This window comes from Phocoena sinus, chromosome 15 (assembly GCF_008692025.1).
Source record: "Phocoena sinus isolate mPhoSin1 chromosome 15, mPhoSin1.pri, whole genome shotgun sequence".
In the NCBI taxonomy this organism is placed as follows: Eukaryota; Metazoa; Chordata; class Mammalia; order Artiodactyla; family Phocoenidae; genus Phocoena; species Phocoena sinus.
In genome coordinates, this window is record NC_045777.1 from 25511982 (window position 1) to 25530513 (window position 18532).

General features: G+C 38.2%; 1 protein-coding gene across 2 annotated transcripts in view; it reads right to left on the reverse strand.

Moving 5' to 3' along the window:
• The window catches only part of CBFA2T2 (CBFA2/RUNX1 partner transcriptional co-repressor 2), a 165341-nt gene that overhangs the window by 46590 nt on the left and 100219 nt on the right, over positions 1-18532 (reverse strand). For both annotated transcript variants that reach the window (XM_032606438.1, XM_032606439.1), the window contains exon 2: positions 2318-2461. In XM_032606438.1, coding sequence (XP_032462329.1) covers positions 2318-2461 — 144 coding nt within the window. The remainder of the gene's footprint in view (positions 1-2317; positions 2462-18532) is intronic.

Here is an 18532-nt window from a genome sequence, read left to right on the forward strand (position 1 = left end):
TCTCTAGCTGCGGCAAGCTGGGGCTACTCTTTGTTGTGGTGTGCAGGCTTCTCACTGAGGTGGCTTCTCTTGTTGCAGGGCACGGGCTCTAAGCGCACGGGCTCAGTAGTTGTGGCGCACGGGCTTAGTTGCTCCGTGGCATGTGGGATCTTCCAGGACCAGGGATCGAACCTGTGTCCCCTGCATTGGCAGGTGGATTGTTAACCACTACAGCACCAGGGAAGTCCCTGCCCATTGTTCTTAACAGTCATTTCTTGTAGTTTTAATTTGGAACACAACTATAGAGCTATGTTCTTGGAGGCAAAGCTCCTTCTTCCCTGATGAATGAAATAAAATTACCTAGTGCCTAAGTGTCAACAGATTTTTCATTTAATCATATCCAGGCTTGAAAATTTAAGAAAGTAAAACTAAGTCTAAAAACATATCACCTGTATTAAGAAGCATTATTTGACAGGCTCCGCTGCTCCTACTAGATTTAATAACTTTGCTCTGTGCTGCCCATGTACATGCTTCCATTATTTTACTTACCAAATTATACTTATTTCTTTCTGTATTATACTGCCTTGAAAGACTGTCTATTTCTTGATTAAACACACATCTGTGTATATCATAATTAGCTAAGCTGCTATGAACTGTGTATGCCGTATGTATATGGCTCACTGCATAAAAGGTTAACAGGCTGAGAAAAAGAGGGTGTCTCTACTGTGTCTCCCAGTGAAGGATGCTAGAGCTACTGGAAAGGAAGGCTCAACACTCAACCTCAGCAATACAGAAAGTCAGCTGCAATGGTGTACCATTTCTTTGTGTTCACAGAAAGGTCCATTGCCATTGGAGAGCTGCCCTCTTTTGAAGCAACCTGTAAAAATAATACATTACTATGCTTTTCGCCACCCTGACACTTACACGGGCTGTTTTACAATTTCTTCAGTGCAAGTGTATGATCACATTTTCTGAAATAAAACATATTCATCCCTAAATAGTCAAATATGGGGGTCAAAAGGGTTGACTACACACACATACACACACACACACACACACACACACACACACACACACACACACACACACACACCCCGACTGTCTGTATCTTGAAATCTGAATGACAGCCTGGGTTTAAATCTGTTTCACTTCAAGATAGTATCTTTATCTAAGGCTGTTTAACTTTGAGATAAAAAATACAATTTAAGAAAAAAGGGTATCAAACTTCATTTCATAAACTTTGGCTCAAATTGTTACAGCTGCCAGTTACTCAATTTCAAATGTTTTGGGGCAATAAATAATTAAACCTTCTTTTTTAAATTGAGGTTTTAGGACTAAATTTGCGGAGTCACAGGGTTTGGGGAAATTCAGCTTTAGTAGATACTACCAAAAATTTTTCTCATAAACAATGTATGATTGTTCAAGTTGCTCCACACATACTCCAAAACTTGATATTCTTTTTTGTTCTGAACATTCTTGTGGGTGTATGTAGTACTACACTGGGTTTTAGTTTGCATTTCCTTGGTGACTAGCGAGGCTGAACAACTTTTATTTATTGTCTAATATATTCGTTATGGACTAAATTTTATCCCCCTCCCAAACTCCTATGTTGAAGTTGTGACCCCCCCATACCTCAGAATGTGACTATATTTGGAGATAGGGCCCTTAAAGGTTAAATGAGGTCATCTGCCTAAGTCCTAATCCAATATGACTGTTGTACTTATAAGAAGAGGAGGAAGCACCAAGGATGCACATGCACAAGGAAAGGCTATGAGAGGACAGAGCAAGAAGGCAGCTATCTGCAAGACAAGGAAAGAGGCTTCCAAAGAAACCAAACCTGCTGACATCTTGATCTTGGACTTCTAACCTCCAGAACTGTGAAAAAATTAATTCCTGTTGTTTAAGCCACCTAGTCTTTGGTATTTTGTTACAGCAGCCCTAGTAAACTAATAAAATAATCAATTTTTTTGGTAAAAAGCCTTACCATGACAGTCCTGGAGTATAGTTCATTCATTTTATGAAACTTACTTTGAATCCTATTAATCAATATAATAATTTAAATTCATTATTTTAGAGCCAAAGAAATTAAAATAGATACTTACAAGCCAAAAAGTATGAAAACAAAATATTTAGACTACTAGATTTCCAAATACCTAAATCAGCTATGTACTATTCTCAGAGGGAAAAAGCAACTTAGAAAAGAAACAACCAAGACACATGTGTGTGTGTTAACAGCCATTTAAAAAATGTTGAGTAGTATATATAGAAGGCTTAATGACATTCATTTAGATCCAAATGTCACTGTGAACCACAAACCCAAGTAATTAAGAGGTCTCACATGCTGTAGGAGTGAATGACACTGGCCTAGGTCCTCCGGGATTTATTGGTGGGAGGGGTGGCATGGTGGGAGGTGAGGATCTTGACTGTATCTTCACTTCCACAGGCGATCCAGGCATTGCTGGCACCCTTTTGTCAGCACCAACTGTAGAGAAAAAAAGGAATGGAAATCAGAAATTTCTATAAAAGAAAAATAGTCACAACAATCTGAAATACCAACATATTTACCTAGAGGACTGAGAAGTGAAGAAGATGCTTTCTTAGTACAATAGGCTGAATGGTGGCCCCCCAAAATATGTCTACCTCTTAATTCCTTGAACTGTGAATGTTTCCTTATTTGGAAAAAATGTCCTTGCAGATATAATTAAGTTAAGGATCTTGAGGGGAGGAGATCACCCTGGATTACCTGGGTAGTTCCTAAATCCAGTATGAATGATGTCCTTATAAGAAGAGGAGAAAAGACAGACACACACACAGAGGGAAGTCTACTACGTGAAGACAGACATAGTCCCACAGAGAGAACGCATGTGACAATGGAGGCAGAGATTGGAATGTTGCCATCTACAAGCCAAGGAATGCCAAGGATTATCAGCAAACACCTGAAGCTAGGAGATAGGTATAGAATAGATTCTTCCTCTGAGGCCAAGAAGGAATCAACCCTGCTGATACCTTGATTTTGGATTTCTGACCTCTTGAACTGTGAGAGAATAGTGTTGTTTTAAGCCACCCAGTATATAGTACTTTTACAGCAATCCTAGGAATCTAAGACAAGGCAGCAAGGTCAAGGGATGATGTGACATTAGAGTTAACAGTGAGGACAGTGGCTGAGAAAGGAAGAAACCAGGTTATAAATTCAGCTTATCTCAACGGCATTCTTTCTTGACTTCTTACAAATTAACTGAAGTAGTAGTGGTAAAAAAAAGCTTAGGTGGGACTGTCCAGACAAGTAAGCATCAACTGCATGCCATGGAAATAGAATCAGTCAGTTGTATATAAATTACTATGAATGATGAAATACATGTTTATACATATCAACTATTCTAAGTAAGAAAAATGAAGTGGAGTCAACATCTCTGATACCAGGCATGTGATTTACGATGTATATTGTCCAAAAAAAAAGAAAAGTAGAGCTGACCCTAAGCTAAGCACAGGCTACTTCATCTACGAGGACAATTCATAATAAGCAGCTGTTTGATAACACTCGATGGCAACAAATCCCAGAAAGTCAGATTAGGTAGATTAAACTTGATGTTAGAATTAGGTCTGAGCTAATATGAAGAAGACTTGATAATGAAGAGTAATGTTCTAATATCTTCAAAAACTTATTTTTTCCCATTAAAGGGAACTTGTTACCTACTTCGTTAATAATAGGGCCATGGCTACCATAATCACCTTTAAATTGAGCTATGTTCCTCTCAGTAATTCCAAACTTTTCCTTTAAGTACCCTGTGTTTATTCTCCAATAACTGCTGAATTCAATGTAAAGTACAAGAAATGGAGACCAAAGGTTCAAATGAGAATGTTAAATCAAAGTTTTCCTTCACTGAGATCATAGTTATAAACACAATACATATAAAAGGATTCATGACACTGGCAACAAGGCGCATCTTGGCACATTCAAGGGCACTTTCTCAAGAGGAAAACATCCCCAAATATTATTTTTATGCCGTAGTTTGCAGTGGTCACATTTTGGGAAGAGATATAATGAATATATAAAGTCAATCAGGGTAGCAATGCCCCCAAGTTACAAATCCCGACAAAAATGTGTAGGTCTTTGAGAGCCATGTAAGCACACTCTGCCAGCCCTTCCCATCTCTGTCCAGGACATTTTCTTTGTAAAATGGACAGTCATCCTGTCTGATTAGTGAACTAATTAGCTATTGCATTTGCCTTTTTCTTCTTGACAGTGTTTTCTCAATGCCCTTCAGAGAACAATTGACACGTTTCCAGCTCTTCCATCTGGGGCCCAGCTTTCTGGAGGGTGGAGGGAGAAAAGAAGGAAGGAACTAACAGTTGTCTCGCCCTGTTATGTGTTGTGTATAGTGTGCAACAACCTAGGGGGAGCCTTTCTTCAGACCACCTGCCTTTACAGCAAGGGTGCCAAAGGCCCGAGGAGGGCTGATCAGTGAGATGTGTTTTAGCAGTCAGCACTTGGCAGAATGAAAAAGTCAAGAGCAGCCCAACTGCAGAACACTGAATTATATACCAACTGAAAGCCCAGAAACTGGGGAAAACCCAGACTCCAGAGTACGGTTTATATTAGGTTAAAACTACCTATCTCTTATTCACGTCACTACTCACAAACCTTCAACACTAGTATCATTCCTCACGTTTCAAGCAACAACCGTTGTCTAGTAGGAAAAGTATGGGTACAGAGACTGAGAGGTTTGGTGTGAATCGTCATTCTAATGACGATTTTATCACTGAATGATAAAATCTGTACGAATTTTATCTAATCGCTTCACCTCTCCAGGCCTCATTTTGATGTAAGTATTAGAGATAATGCCTAGGCTAGTGATAGTTATAAAGAAGGTACTCAATAAAGAATAATGATGATTAGAAAACATGAAGACTAGTGTCAAGTCCTGATTTTATCACTTAACTAGCCTTATGACTATGTGCAAGTTAACATTAACATTTGTTCCCCAAAGAAAATGTGTATACTATCAACAATCCATGTGACCTCAGAGATATTGTATGGAATGATCCAAGAATCAACAGTTGCAAAAGTACCAAGTACAATGTAAGATGATATTTTTGTTGGAAGCTGGGTGGCAAGAATGCACTTCATGATGTGAGAGCTCTATCCTGGTTTATAAACTGACAAATCCAGCAGTTGCTCAGATGGTAAATAAGGAGTACACTCCAAAGCAGGCATTTTAACCCTCTGCTTGGTGGCCAATACATTCCTTTATGCCATCACGTTTAAAGTGACTTCATTTCTGAATTTTTATAAAACTTAGGTTTTATAAAACATCTACCTGGATCCCTTGAAAGAACCAATGAAATTTTGAGCTCTTTTCAATTCCAGAGAAACTTAAAGTTCAAAGAAATTTTTTTTTCTTAAGTGTGACTTCAGCCCATAAACACCACTGCTTCAATCAAAGAGACAAAGTATTCAGTCCTAGAAAATTAACCCTTAGTTTTATCAGAAAGGTTCAACTTGATCCTAAACATAGATTCTAAGGTTCAAAGTAACTGATAATTTAGTCACTCTATAACTGTGCTTTGGTTATTTTAAATATTTGGATATATACAGAAATATGACTGACCACATGATTCAACACCTAACAATGTAAAGCCAAACAACGTGAGCTAAAGAAGAGGGACAAACATGGAAAAATATGTCTGGATAATTATTTTATCCCTTCATTGTGCAAGATGCTATGGATGTCATAAAAATAGAAAACTGATGAAAGAGAGAACAAAATAATAAACAGTTTTCTGTGTGAGGGCAGTGTGATTTTTCTTCCCACACAGGAATCTGAAGAATCAAACATGAAGCAAAAGAGAAGAATTATTCTGTAGCTTTAAGAGAAAGTAATAGTGGGCTTCCCTGGTGGCGCAGTGGTTGGGAGTCCGCCTGCTGATGCAGGGGACACGGGTTCGTGGCCCGGTCCGGGAAGATCCCACATGCCGCGGAGCGGCTGGGCCCGTGAGCCATGGCCGCTGAGCCTGCACGTCCGGAGCCTGTGCTCCGCAACTGGAGAGGCCACAGCAGTGAGAGGCCCACGTACCGCAAAAAAGAAAAAAAAAAAAAAAAAAAAAAAAGAGAAAGTAATAGTAAACACAAACATAAACATCCTAGGTAAGTGCTACTTGAGAAGAACCTTGTATGATAAATTGCCCACAAATTAGGGCATTTACAAATCATTATGAACTGCTTTTCCACTACAGTTTTTTAAAAAATTACTTTGAGGTTGACAAAGGAACAATAAATAGAAGAAGTATAAAAATGAGAGAAGAAAAATGCAATTATGTCAGGGGAAGGGCTACCTACAAACAACTGTAAAATAGGGGAACTCCCAGGGCTGCAAGTGTGAAGGATGTTTAGGTGAAAGAAGGTGAGCGTGATGTGAAGGATGCTCTATCACTTACTTGCGTGACTATAGTTTTCTTCATCTGTCTCTGAGGGTAATATTTACAACACAGGGTTATCGGGAAGGGAAATGTATGTAATATACGTAATAATGGCTGGTACAACGCAGTAGACACTCTTACATGTTTACTTGAATCAGATGAACAATCTACTAGAAGGAATCATTTTATTTGGCCATTGAGATGTTTATCTATGCTAAACTCTGGGTAGAAGAAGATATGGTCAAGTGCTCCTGATTATCATCTCTGAGGAAAATAAGCTAAGTATAGACCTTTCAGATGCACAGTACAGAAATACTGATCATTCCAAACAGGGTGTCCAAGAAAGCCATTACCATTTCTTTAAAACAAATCATATTCCTAACTAAGAAATAATCGTGATGGTTTAAAGAGAACTATTTTGGGGGGCAGAGGCTAACTAAGTAGATAACTCTCTTTTTTGTATGTATTATAAATATACATTTATATGGTTCAAAAATCAATATATGAGATAAAAAGAAATACTCCCTGCTTCTATACCTACATACCCCACCTCATATGTAACCATTTTAATCTGTTTCTTGTGTATCCATCCATTCTTTCTCTGTACAAATGAGCAAACGCAAAAATAAATTTTTATCCCACCCCCATTTATACAAAGACAGCATAATTACATTAAACTAAGCATCCCTAAGAATGGCACCATGCCTTTTGCAATGCCTCAGGAAATGGGATCTATTCCCTTATTCCCCTGAATCTGGCCAGGCCCCCTGACTTGCTCTGGCCCATATAATGTGATGGAAGTGTAACAGTGCTGGTTCTACACCTGTCTCGGAATGCTAACCCTGCCATGAAAGCAAATCCAGATTAGTCTGCTGGAGGATGAGACCACATGGAGCAGAGATGAGTTATACCAGCTAAGGCCAGCTGATCCCCAAACATGTAAGATCCTAACCTAATGAGTCTGATCTGTAGTTAACTGCTTGCAGACATATGAATCAATGAGCAAAAGTAAGAGCAGGAGAACTTCCCGACTCATAGATTCATAACCCAAAAAAAACCCCAAAATTATTGTTTTAGGCCACTAAGTTTTAGCATGGTTTCTTATAGCAATAGACCAATAGGCAACTGATCCATACCACACACAAACTATACTACTCCTTGGTTTCTTTGTTTCTTTTGTTTTATAATTTTACAGTATGTCCTGAAATTCTTAATTCCACAACCTTTTTTTCTTTTTAACAAATGCATGACGGAGGTAAGGGATAAATTGGGAAACTGGGATTGACATATACACAGTACGATATATAAAATAGAGAACTAATAAGAACTTACTGTATAGCACAGAGAACTCTACTCAGTACTCTGTAATGACCTATAGGGAACAGAATCTAAAAAACAGTAGATATATGTATAACTGATTCACTTTGCCGTACAGCAGAAACTAACACAACATTGTAAATCAACTATACTCCAATAAAAACTAATAAAAAAAAATGCATGATAGTCCATTGTGGGGATGTACCACCGTTTATTTAAACAATTCTCTACTGATGAACTGGATTGTCTCCAATCATTTGTAGCTGAATTTTGAGGTGCTCTAGATGCCATGCTACTGACTGACCTGTGCCAGACTTTGGCAAAGAGATAAAGAAGACAGGGCCCTGAGTTACAGGAAAGACAGATACATTTAAATGTGTACAAAATACTAAGAAAATAAAGAAGTAGAAGCATGACTTACTCATGAAGGCCAGGGATGTCTCTACAGACCATTAAGTGGTTTACTGGGAAGGCTACATGGGCTTTCCAGGCAGCACATAAGGACAAAAAGCATGAAGGGTATAGTTTGAATGGTGCCCCTAAAGTTGGGATCAGAACCAAGGGAAAAATCAGGCAAAAGATTTTCTTGACCACAATTTCTCTTTAACCACTGCCAAGAATAGGTAAATGTTCTAAATGTGTAACTGTCATATAAGAAGCATTTCCAAAAATGACTATTTTAATCTGTTAAAGATAGTGGAAAGCACATCAAAATTACGGTTGCACTTATAGGCTTACAAGGCTGGTTAAACTAATTATGGACATAGGACATGCTTAAGGATGAGCATTTCCCATCCTTGTAGCTCTGCCACAAACCTGACAATGCATCCAACTTTCTAACAACATCCAGGCTTCATATGCGGAGATGGCCAGGAATAATTGTTTACAATGGCAGATAATTTATTATTCAACAAAAACTGAGGCATAAGGACTCAAGAAAAGATATTAACAGAAAATATTTCACAAGGGACCTTGAAGACATAGCCCAACTAAAACAAAAATAATGTTTTACCATATACTACAATAGGGATTGAAAAAACAAATTTTTCCATTCCACATTGATAAATATATTGGAATTTTTTTTTATATACAGCAGGTTCTTATTAGTCAGCAATTTTATACACACCAGTGTGTACATGTCAATCCCAATCGCCCAGTTGATCACACCACCACCATCACCCTGCCGTAGCATTCTCCCTTTGGTGCCCATACGTTTATTCTCTACATCTGTGTCTTAATTTCTGTCCTGCAAACCGGTTCATCTGTACCGGTTTGCAGGACAGAAATAATATACAATATTTGTTTTTCTCTTTCTGACTTACTTCACTCTGTATGACAGTCTCCAGATCCATCCACGTTTCAACAAATGGCCCAATTTCGTTCCTTTTTATGGCTGAGTAATATTCCATTGTATACATGTACCACAACTTCTTTATCCACTCATCTGTCGATGGGCATTTAGGTTGCTTCCATGACCTGGCTATTGCAGATAGTGCTGCAATGAACATTCGGGTGCATGTGTCTTTTTGAATTATGGTTTTCTCTGGGTATATGCCCAGTGCTGGGATTGCTGGATCACATGGTAATTCTATTTTTAGTTTTTTCAGGAACCTCCATACTGTTCTCCATAGTGGCTGTATCAATTTACATTCCCACCAACAGTACAAGAGGGTTCCCTTTTCTCCACACCCTCTCCAGCATTTGTTGTTTGTAGATTTTCTGATGATACCCATTCTAACTGGTGTGAGGTAATACCTCACTATAGTTTTGATTTGCATTTCTCTACTAATTAGTGATGTTGAGCAGCTTTTCATGTGCTTCTTGGCCATCTGTATGTCTTCTTTGGAGAAATGCCTATTGAGGCTGAGGTCTTCTGCCCATTTTTGGATTGGGTTATTTGTTTTTTTAATACTGAGCTGCTTATATATTTATATATTTTGGAGATTAATCCTTTGTCCATTCATTCGTTTGCAAATATTTTCTCCCATTCTGCGGGTTGTCGTTTCATCTTGTTTATGGTTTCCTTTGCTGTGCAAAAGCTTTGAAGTTTCATTAGGTCCCGTTTAATTTTGTTTTTATTTCCATTACTCTAGGAGGTGGATCAAAAAAGATCTTGCTGTGATTTATGTCAAAGAGTGTTCTTCCTATGTTTTCCTCTAAGACTTTTATAGTGTCCGGTCTTACATTTAGGTCTCTAATCCATTTTGAGTTTATTTTTGGGTATGGTGTTAGGGAGTGTTCTAATTTCACTCTTTTACATGTAGCTGTCCAGTTATCCCAGCACCACTTATTGAAGAGACTATTTTTTCTCCATTGTATATCCTTACCTCCTTTATTATAGATTAGTTGACCATAGGTGTGTGGGTTTATCTCTGGGCTTTCTATCTTGTTCCACTGATCTATGTTTCTGTGCCAGTACCATATTGTCTTGACTACTGTATCATTGTAGTATAGTCTGAAGCCAGGGAGTCTGATTCCACCACCTCCGTTTTTTTCCCTCAAGAGTGCTATGGCTATTCAGGGACTTTTGTGTCTCCATACAAATTTTAAGATTTTTTGTTCTAGTCCCATAAAAAAAGCCATTGGTAGTTTGATAGGGATGACACTGAATCTGTAGATTGCTTTATGTAGTATAGTCATTTTCACAGTATTGATACTTCTAATCCAAGAACATGGTATATCTCTCCATCTGTTGGTATCATCTTTAATTTCTTTCATCAGTGTCTTATAGTTTTCTGCATACAGGTCTTCTCTCTCCCTAGGTAGGTTTATTCCTAGGTATTTTATTCTTTTTGTTGCAGTAGTAAATGGGAGTGTTTCCTTAATTTCTCTTTCAGATTTTTCATCATTAGTGTATAGGAATGCAACAGATTTCTGTGAATTAATTTTCTATCCTGCAACTTCACCAAACTCATTGATTAGCTCTAGTAGTTTTCTGGTGGCATCTTTAGGATTCTCTATGTATAGTATCATGTCATCTGCAAACAGTGACAGTTTTACTTCTTCTTTTCCAATTTGTATTCCTTTTATTTTTTTTCCTTCTCTGATTGCCGTGGCTAGTACTTCCAATACTATGTGGAATAATAGTGGTGAGAGTGGACATTGTTGTCTTGATCCTGATCTTAGAGGAAATGCTTTCAGTTTTTCACAATTGAGAATGATGTTTGCTGTGGGTTTCCTGTATATGGCCTTTATTACGTTGAGGTAGGTTCCCTCTATGCCCACTTTCTGGAGAATTTTTATCATAAATGGGTGTTGAATTTTGTCAAAAGAATTTTCTGCATCTATTGAGATGATCATATGGTTTTTATTCTTCCATTTGTTAATATGGTGTATCACATTGATTGATTTGCGTATATTGAAGAATCCTGGCATCCCTGGGATAAATCCCACTTGATCATGGTGTATGATCCTTTTAATGTGCTGTTGGATTCTGTTTGCTAGTATTTTGTTGAGAATTTTTGCATCTATATTTATCAGTGATATTGGTCTGTAATTTTCTTTTTTTGTAGTATCTTTGTCTGATTTTGGTATCAGGGTGATGGTGGCCTCGATGAGTCTGGGAGTGTTCCTTCCTCTGCAATTTTTTGGAGGAGTTTGAGAAGGATGGGTGTTAGCTCTTCTCTAAATGTTTGATACAATTCACATGTGAAGCCATCTGGTCCTGGACTTTTGTTTGTTGGAAGATTTTTAATCACAGTTTCAATTTCACTACTTGTGATTGGTCTGTTCATATTTTCTTTCTTCCTGGTTCAGTCTTGGAAGGTTATACCTTTCTAAGAATTTGTCCATTTCTTCCAGATTGTCCATTTTATTGGCATAGAGTTGCTTGTAGTAGTCTCTTAGGATGCTTTGTATTTCTGCGGTATCTGCTGTAACTGCTCCTTTTTCATTTCTAATTTTATTGATTAGAGTCCTCTCCCCCTTTTTCTTGATGAGTCAGGCTAATGGTTTATCAATTTATCTTCTGAAAGAACCAGATTTTAGTTTTATTGATCTTTGCTATTGTTTTCTTTGTTTCTATTTCATTTATTTCTGCTCTGATCTTTATGATTTCTTTCCTTCTACTAACTTTGGATTTTGTTTGTTCTTCTTCCTCTAGTTCCTTTAGGTGTAAGGTTAGATTGTTTATTTGAGATTTTTCTTGTTTCTTGAGGTAGGCTTGTATAGCTATAAACTTCCCTCTTAGAACTGCTTTTGCTGCATCCCATAGGTTTTGGATCATCGTGTTTTCATTGTCATTTGTCTCTAGGTATTTTTTGATTTCCTCTTTGATTTCTTCAGTGATCTCTTGGGTATTTAGAACGGATTGTTTAGCCTCTGTGTGTTTGTGTTTTTTACGTTTTTTACTTGTAATTCATTTCTAATCTCATAGCATTGTGGTCAGAAAAGATGCTGGATATGATTTCAATTTTCTTAAATTTACTGAGGCTTGATTTGTGACCCAATATGTGATGTATCCTGGAGAACGTTCCGTGCGCACTTGAGAAGAAAGTGTAATCTGCTGTTTTTGGATGGAATGTCCTATAAATATCAATTAAATCTGTCTGGTCTATTGTGTCATTTAAAGCTTCTGTTTTCTTATTTATTTTCATTTTGGATGATCTGTCCATTGGTGTAAGTGAGGTGTTAAAGTCCCCCACTATTATTGTGTTACTGTTGATTTCCCCTTTTATAGCTGTTAGCAGTTGCCTTATGTATTGAGGTGCTCCTATGTGGGTGCATATATATTTATAATTGTTATATCTTCTTCTTGGATTGGTCTCTTGATCATTATGTAGTGTCCTTCCTTGTCTCTTGTAACATTCTTTATTTTAAAGTCTATTTTATCTGATAAGAGTATTGCTACTCCAGCTTTCCTTTGATTTCCATTTGCATGGAATATCTTTTTCCATCCCCTCACTTTCAGTCTGTAAGTGTCCCTAGGTCTGAAGTGGGTCTCTTGTAGACAGCATATATATGGGTCTTGTTTTTGTGTCCATTCAGCAAGCCTGTGTCTTTTATTTGGAGCATTTAATCCATTCATGTTTAAGGTAATTATTGATATGTATGTTCCTATGAACATTTTCTTAATTGTTTTGGGTTTGTTTTTGTAGGTCTTTTTCTTCTCTTGTGTTTCCCACTTAGAGAAGTTCCTTTAGCATTTGTTGTAGAGCTGGTTTGGTGGTGCTGAATTCTCTTACCTTATGCTTGTCTGTAAAGCTTTTGATTTCTCCATCGAATCTGAATGAGATCCTTGCCAGGTACAGTACTCTTGGTTGTAGGTTCTTCCCTTTCATCACTTTAAGTATATCATGCCACTCCCTTCTGGCTTGTAGAGTTTCTGCTGAGAAATCAGCTGTTACCCTTATGGGAGTTCCCTTGTATTTGTCATTTTTCCCTTATTTGTCATTTTTCCGTAATTTTTCTTTGTCTTTAATTTTTGCTAATTTGATTACTATGTGTCTCGGCGTGTTTCTCCTTGGGTTTATCCTGTATGGTACTCTCTGCGCTTCCTGGACTTGGGTAGCTATTTCCTTTCCCATGTTAGGGAAATTTTGGACTATAATCTCTTCAAATATTTTCTCTGGTCCTTTCTCTCTCTTCTCCTTCTGGGACCCCTATAATGCGAATGTTGTTGCATTTAATGTTGTCCCAGAGGTCTCTTAGGTTGTCTTCATTTCTTTTCATTCTGTTTTCTTTATTCTGTTCCACAGCAGTGAATTCCACCATTCTGTCTTCCAGGTCACTTATCTGTTCTTCTGCCTCAGTTATTCTGCTATTGATTCCTTCTAGTGTAGTTTTCGTTTTAGTTATTGTATTGTTCATCTCTGTTTGTTTGTTCTTTATTTATTCTAGGACTCTGTTAAACATTTCTTGCATCTTCTCTTTGCCTTCATTGTTTTTCCGAGGTCCTGGATCATCTTCACTATCATTCTTCTGAATTCTTTTTCTGGAATGTTGCCTATCTTCACTTCATTTAGTTGTTTTTCTGGGGTGTTATCTTGTTCCTTCATCTGGTACATAGCCCTCTGCCTTTTCATCTTGTCTATCTTTCTGTGAATGTGGTTTTTGTTCCACAGGTTGTAGGATTGTAGTTCTTCTTGCTTCTGCTGTCTGCCTTCTGATGGATGAGGCTATCTAAGAGGCTTGTACAAGTTTCCTGATGGGAGGGAATGGTGGTGGGTAGAGCTGGGTGTTGCTCTGGTGGGCAGAGCTCAGTAAAAGTTTAATCCTCTTGACTGCTGATGGGTGGGGTTGGGTTACCTTCCTGTTGGTTGTTTGGCCTGAGGCAACTCAACACTGGAGCCTACCTGGGCTCTTTTTTTTTTTTAATTTTATTGTTTATTTATTTATTTAATTTTTGGCTGTGTTGTGTCTTTGTTTCTGTGCGAGGGCTTTCTCTACTTGAGGCAAGCGGGGCCCACTCTTCATCGCGGTGCGCAGGCTTCTCACTATCGCGGACTCTCTTGTTGTGGAGCACAGGCTGCAGACGTGTAGGCTCAGTAGTTGTGGCCCACAGGCCCACCCGCTCCATGGCATGTGGGATCTTCCCAGACCAGGGCTCAAACCCGTGTCCCCTGCATTGGCAGGCAGACCCTCAACCACTGTGCCACCATGGAAGCCCTACCTGGGCTCTTTGGTGAGGTTAATGGCAGACTCTGGGAGGGCTCACACCAAGGAGCACTTCCCAGAACTTCTGCTGCCAGTGTCCTTGTCCCCACCGTGAGCCACAGCCACCCCCCGCCTCTGCAGGAGACCCTCTAACACTAGCAGGTAGGTCTGGTTCAGTCTCCCCCGGGGTCACAGCTCCTTCCCCTGGGTCCCGATGTGCACACTACTTTGTGTGTGCCCTCCAAGAGTGGAGTCTCTGTTTCCCCCAGTCCTGTCAAAGCTCTGCAATCGAATCCCACTAGCCTGCAAAGTCTGATTCTCTAGGAATTCCTCCTCCCGTTGCCAGACCCCCAGGTTGGGAAGCCTGACGTGGGGCTCAGAACCTTCACTCCAGTGGGTGGACTTCTGTGGTATAAGTGTTCTCCAGTCTGTGAGTCACCCACCCAGCAGTTATGGGATTTGATTTTACTGTGATTGCGCCCCTTCTGCCGTCTCACTGTGGCTTCTCCTTTGTCTTTGGATGTGGGGTGTCTTCTTTGGTGAGTGCCAGTGTCTTCCTGTCAATGACTGTCCAGCAGCTAGCTGTGATTCTGGTGTTCTTGCGAGAGGGAGTGAGAGCACGTGCTTTTACTCCGCCATCTTGGTTCAGGCCGCTACACTGGAAAATTAATTTAATACATTCCTACAGCTCAGGGATCAGCAAACTTTTTCTGCAAAGGGCAAGATAGTAAATATTTTTGGCATTTTGGGCCATATGGTCTCTGTCACAACTATTTCACTCTGCTGTGGTGGTATAGTAGACAATACACAAAGAACTGGGCTGTGTTCCAATAAAACTTTATATGCAAAAACTGGCAGTGGGCCATAGTTAACCAACCTCTGCTATCGTTGATTAAAAAAATTGCAAAGGGCTTCCCTGGTGGCGCAGTGATTGAGAGTCCGCCTGCCGATGCAGGGGACGCGGGTTTGTGCCCCGGTCCGGGAGGATCCCACGTGCCGCGGAGCGGCTGGGCCCATGAGCTATGGCCGCTGAGCCTGTGCGTCCGGAGCCTGTGCTCCGCAACGGGAGAGGCCACAACGGTGAGAGGCCCGTGTACCGCAAAAAAAGAGAAAAAAAAAAATTGCAAAAATTCAACCTTCTAATTCTTAGTTTACTTTTTTTTCTATGCCTATAAAACTTTTTTTTTTAACCCACATCCACTGAAGTGATTCATCTGAATAATGCTTTTGTTTTCTTAAGACTGGTTATAAAGAGACTTCTACTTATTGACCTTGAAAGAAAATAACATATGGAAATTACTTTAAAACAGAAAAAAATTATTTAAAGACAACATTAACAACATGAAGTCAGAGCTAAGGAGTTGCAAATAGGAGGCTAGTTACCTGATGTTCTTCCAAAAATCAGACAGACCTAAAAGGAGAACCTCAAAGATGACCAGCATACCTGTGAAGGATCACTGGCTTCATGATTATGCTTATCTCCTCCTTAGTCATCTCTTTTCTGTATCTTCTACCGGTGCCATCTGACACCATACACAGAGATAACCCAGAATATATAAGTAACTCTAACAACTGGATAATAACAAACAACCCAATTTTAAGGATGCACAGAAAGATTTAAAGGGACAATTCCCAAAAGATATACAAATGACTGATAAGGACATAAAAAGATGCTCAACATGCTAGTCATCAAAGAAACACAAATTGTAACACATCAACAAAAAGGAACACAATACCAGGACTTCCCTGGTGGTCCAGTGGGTAAGAATCTGCGCTCCCAATGCAGGGGGCCCGGGATCTATCCCGGATCAGAACTAGATCCCACATGCATGCCGCAATTAAGAGTTCGCATGCCACAACTAAGAAGCCTGCATGCTGCAACTAAAAGATCCCACATGCTGCAACTAAGACCCAGCACCGCCAAAATAAATAAATCTTTAAAAAAAAAAAAAAGAACACACTACCATCCAACAACATGAGTGAATACCAGAAGCATTAGGCTAAGTGAAAGATGCCAGGCACACAACAAAACTACATACTGTATTATCCTACTTACAAGAAACTTTAGACAAGACAAAATTAGTGACAAAAAGCAGATCAGTCCCTGGTACTGATGGGAAGAAACTGACTACAAAGGGGCACATTAGGGGGCATGATAAATCTTTTTATGGTGATGGAAATATTCCATATCTTGATTATAATGGTGCTAACACAACTACATACAATAGCTAAAACAAACTGTATATATTACATGCGTGAATTTTATTATATATAAATTATATCACAATAAAGCTGAGAAAATTAGCAAACCAAATCCATCAATGTATTTTTTTTAAAAAAACCACAATCAAGCTGAGTTTATTTAAGAATGTGAGGATAATATACTATTAGAAAATCCAATTATTCACCACATTAACAGATTTTTTAAAAACACCTTGAAAAGAATGAAATAATGCCATTTACAGCAACATGGTTGGATCTGGAGATTGTCATACTAAGTGAAGTAAGCCAGACAAAGAAAGACAAATATCATATGATATTGTTTATATGTGGAATCTAAAAAAATGGTACAAATGATCTTATTTATAAAACAAATACAGTCATACATGTAGAAAACAAACGTAAGGTTATGGGGTGGGGGGAGGGATAAATTGGGAGACTGGGATTGATGTATACACACTACTATATATAAAACAGATAACTAATAAGAACCTACTGTATAGCACAGGGGACTCTACTTAATACTCTGTAATTACCTGTATGGGAAGAGAAGCTAAAAAAGAGTGGATATGTATGTGTAACAGATTTACTTTGCTGTACAGCAGAAACTAACATAATATTGTAAATCAACTATACTCCAATAAAAATTAATTTTTAAAAATCCTCCCCCCCCAAAACCTACCTTAAAATCACCTCTATACTTACAGAAAAGCATTCACTAAAACCCAATTCCACTCATGAGCATGAATAAAACTAGAAATAGAAGATCAATTCCTTAACTTGATACAGGGTCTCCTCTAAAAACCCATATACTTATTGGTGAAATACTGTAAGCAATGCCTTTCAACTCCAATAGATAAAGATGTCTAGTATCTATGCTTCTATTCAATATTTACTCAAGAGTCAAGCCATAGCAGCAGGACAGTTAACCAACCGTAATGGGTATAAGGATTGGAAAGAAAGAAATAAAATTATCCTTTTGTACACACAAGATGACTTTCTATATGGAACCAATAGACTCTACCACCCAATATTAGAATTAACATGCAGGTTCAGCAGGGTTGCTAGATAAAAGTCCAATATTTTAAAAATTAATTACATTCCTATACACCAGCAAATAAACAGTAATTTCAAAAAGATACGAATATACAACAAAAAGTATAAACCACCTAGGAATAAACCTAACACAAGATATATAAAACCTTTATAAAGAACATAAGTAGACAGAAAGACATAAAAGGAGACAAATAGTTGGAAAGATCTATTGCGCTTATGGATGGGAAGACTTACTATCACTAATATTTTCTCTTCATTTTAATGTATAAATTCAATGCAATTCTTATTACATGCCAGCAAGACTTTTGGTGTAACCTGATGAGCAATTACTAAAATTTACATACAAGAGAAACATGTTAAATGTCCAGCAATAGAGACTAGACAACTGTGGCTAATTCAGAAATGAAACAGTCAATACTGTTAAAATAAGAGAACCAGAGCTCTATGTATCGAAAAGATAAAGCTCAAAACAATGTAAAAATATTTGGTAAAAAGAGTATGCTGCCGGAAAAATATGGATAGTATGATACTTCCATAAAAACCATTTTAAAATTTATATATGATAAGGGATTGATTTACATACGATACATTTACATACATATATGTAGTAAAATATTTTTCAAAAGCAAGGGAATAATAAACATCAAATTCAGGATACTGACTAATGCAAAGGGAAGGAAAGGAATGGAATCAGGCAGAGTCACAAATTGTAGTTCTAACATTTCACTTTGTTAAGAGATCTGAAGCAAATTATAAGACAAAACATTAAAATTTGACAAAGCTAAGGGTGGGTACATGAGTCTTTGTTATATTGTGCTTTTTTCTTACTTTGTAAACTTGAAATATTTCCTAAGAAAAGAAAGATCACTAGCTGCAATGGGGAAAATGGTGAGATCATAATGCAGGAAGAGACTACTTACAAGGCTATTATAGTGGGAGATGATTGTGG